The 2,524-nt window shown below is 38.9% G+C and overlaps 1 protein-coding gene across 2 annotated transcripts in view; it reads left to right on the top strand.

Moving 5' to 3' along the window:
* LOC107558280 (cyclic AMP-responsive element-binding protein 3-like protein 3-A) overlaps positions 1-2,524 on the top strand; it is a 29,854-nt gene that overhangs the window by 18,362 nt on the left and 8,968 nt on the right. Inside the window, exon 7 of one of the 2 annotated variants that reach the window (XM_016241912.1) lies at positions 1,199-1,267. The exons of the other annotated variant lie outside the window; for it this stretch is intronic. Within the exon in view, the coding sequence (XP_016097398.1) occupies positions 1,199-1,267 (69 nt within the window). The remainder of the gene's footprint in view (positions 1-1,198; positions 1,268-2,524) is intronic. 2 annotated transcript variants of the gene reach the window in all.

The following is a 2,524-nucleotide window of genomic DNA, read 5'->3' as shown; positions in this document are numbered from 1 at the left end:
TCACGACTGACGTAATGTCTCCGTTCCCTCCTTCAGGGAACAAGGTTTACACAAGTAACAGAGACGTTCTTTAAAATGGTATTACTGTTTTTACTGTATTTTTGATTAAATAAATGCATTCTTGCTATGCAGTAAAGTTGAAATTGTGGTCGAAAGTCATAAAAAATTCAGGCTCAAACTTATCTTAGCTTAGGATCAAAGTGTAACTCTCACATTGTCCTGAGACCCCGGGGTGCGCGTGGCGAAACTCGCACGCCAACTGTCATTGGCTTGTTTAGTTAACACTCGAAGGTGATTGGGCTCTCGGGCGAGATCCCAATTCATCAGTCACGACTGACGTAATGTCTCCGTTCCCTCCTTCAGGGAACAAGGTTTACACAAGTAACAGAGACGTTCTTTAAAATGGTATTACTGTTTTTACTGTACTTTTGATTAAATAAATGCATTCTTGCTATGCAGTAAAGTTGAAATTGTGGTCGAAAGTCATAAAAAATTCAGGCTCAAACTTATCTTAGCTTAGGATCAAAGGAATCGAATATCCTCCGAGAGGCTGGAGAAATAATTTAGAACACACTGCTGCACAAATTTCGAAATTGTTCGAAATTATCTGTCCAAAGGACAAACTTACTTCACAGCCAGCGCTGCAGTCACTAAAAGCACCACAGCCATCTAGCTGTTTATTTCATTCACAAGTCAGTCGTGTGAACTTACACTAACAGACACCTGTGGGCAGGGGTGCCGCTGTGGTTCGTGGTCCCCCTGAACAGCATATTGACTTGGTCCCCCTCCGCAATCACGTAATTTACATACATTTACATTACGTTAATGAGTATAAAATAAATTACAGCTAGTAGAATGTATTCTCCTTGTTTATTGATTTTGGGGTGAAATGTGACCTGGATATTATGTTTTATGAGATCCAGTAAAGCCTCTAAAATGTTTGTCATTGTGCAAATTAGAAATCTAGTGTTACAGCTCATTTATCTCCCATTCATGAGAAGTACTGGGCCAACAAATATTATTGAATTATCGTCTAATGTAATTAATGCTACCAGCACCACATGCACTATATAGGGAGTGTTTGTGTGTGTGTGTGTGTGTGCGCACACGCAGCTGCTGTGACAGACAGAGGGTGTGTGGGAGTGTTTGTAGGTCAGTTTTATCACTATGAATAATTGGCCAATATACTCTGGTCTAGAATGGCTGCCTGCAGCGCTCAGAATCAGGAATTACAGAGGAAAGTCTTCCAGCTGGAGAAAACCAACACGTAAGTCTTGTTTTACAACAATATCAGATCAGCTCCATTTTGACAAGGCTATAAATCAGTGATTCTCAAATAGTTTCACACTTCAGGATCTGGATTTACATTGGACATCAAGTGGACCAACACAGTACTGAAACTGCTTATTGAACAAAAGAAAACTAAAATGTCCTTAAAAATAAAGTAAGAACCCCCCCCCCCCCCTTGCAGTTTTCAGGGATGAGGTCATGTCGCACAATCTTTCTGGCATCTGCCTAATTTTGGGGAACAAAAAATATAGGAAGCTTCTTCTCCTCCCTTTATAAAGCAATTTATTTTGGTATTAGAACTATGCAAGATTATATAGTTAGTTGCATATTATCATTTGCATTTAATATTGCTTTCCCCTGCTGTGTGTGAGATCATCTTTATCACATTTTTATAACTTTTTATGCATAGAATAAATGAGCTCAAATAATATGCGTTTATGAATATAAAATAAATACATCTTTCAAGAAACAAACCATGGACAGTTACAATGTGACACACCAGTTGAGATCCACTATTGTCAAATATGTAGGTTTATAACCTGCTGATGTAAACTAGCTTTTTAACTGTGCTATAAACCTGACCCTCATCAAATCACATTCCATTATGAGATTCATTTACGAAACGTCTCTTCTTTCAATCTTTTACTGGTTATTTTATAGTCTATTTAACATGCTATAAAATCAGCTATTAAATTTAAAGGAGAATTTTAGTGAAAACAAAGCCTAAAATAGAGCAATAAACCATGATTTTCTATGCATTAAAGCGGTCATATGATGTGATATCAATTTTTCCTTTCTCTTTGAAGTGTTACAAGCTCTTGGTGCATAACGAAGATCTGTAAAGTTGCAAAGACTAAAGTCTCAAATCCAAAGAGATATTCTTTATAAAAGTTAAGAGTCAACCACGCCTACCTAAAACGGCTCGTTCTAACACGCCCCCACATGTCTACGTCACTATGTGGGAAGATTTGCATAACACCACCCAAATGTTCACGCAAAGAAAGAAGGCGTAACTTTTATTCTCGCTGTAGTATTGTTGCTGCCGCCGCCATGTCATAAAGGCGCTGTGTGCTTCGCTGTGAAAGCGAAACTACTTTGTTTGGCCTTCCAAAAGAGGACGATATCCACTTCGTCATGCCTAGAGCTGATCTGTGCTGGTTGCTGAGGAAATACATCAACTTCGCACTGTGGATCACTGGATCGGCTTTCACCGTGGACGAAGCGGAGTCCAGCC

This window comes from Sinocyclocheilus grahami, unplaced genomic scaffold (assembly GCF_001515645.1).
Source record: "Sinocyclocheilus grahami isolate Dianchi unplaced genomic scaffold, SAMN03320097.WGS_v1.1 scaffold639.1, whole genome shotgun sequence".
NCBI lineage: Eukaryota > Metazoa > Chordata > Actinopteri > Cypriniformes > Cyprinidae > Sinocyclocheilus > Sinocyclocheilus grahami.
This window is presented reverse-complemented; position numbering and strand designations above follow the sequence as displayed.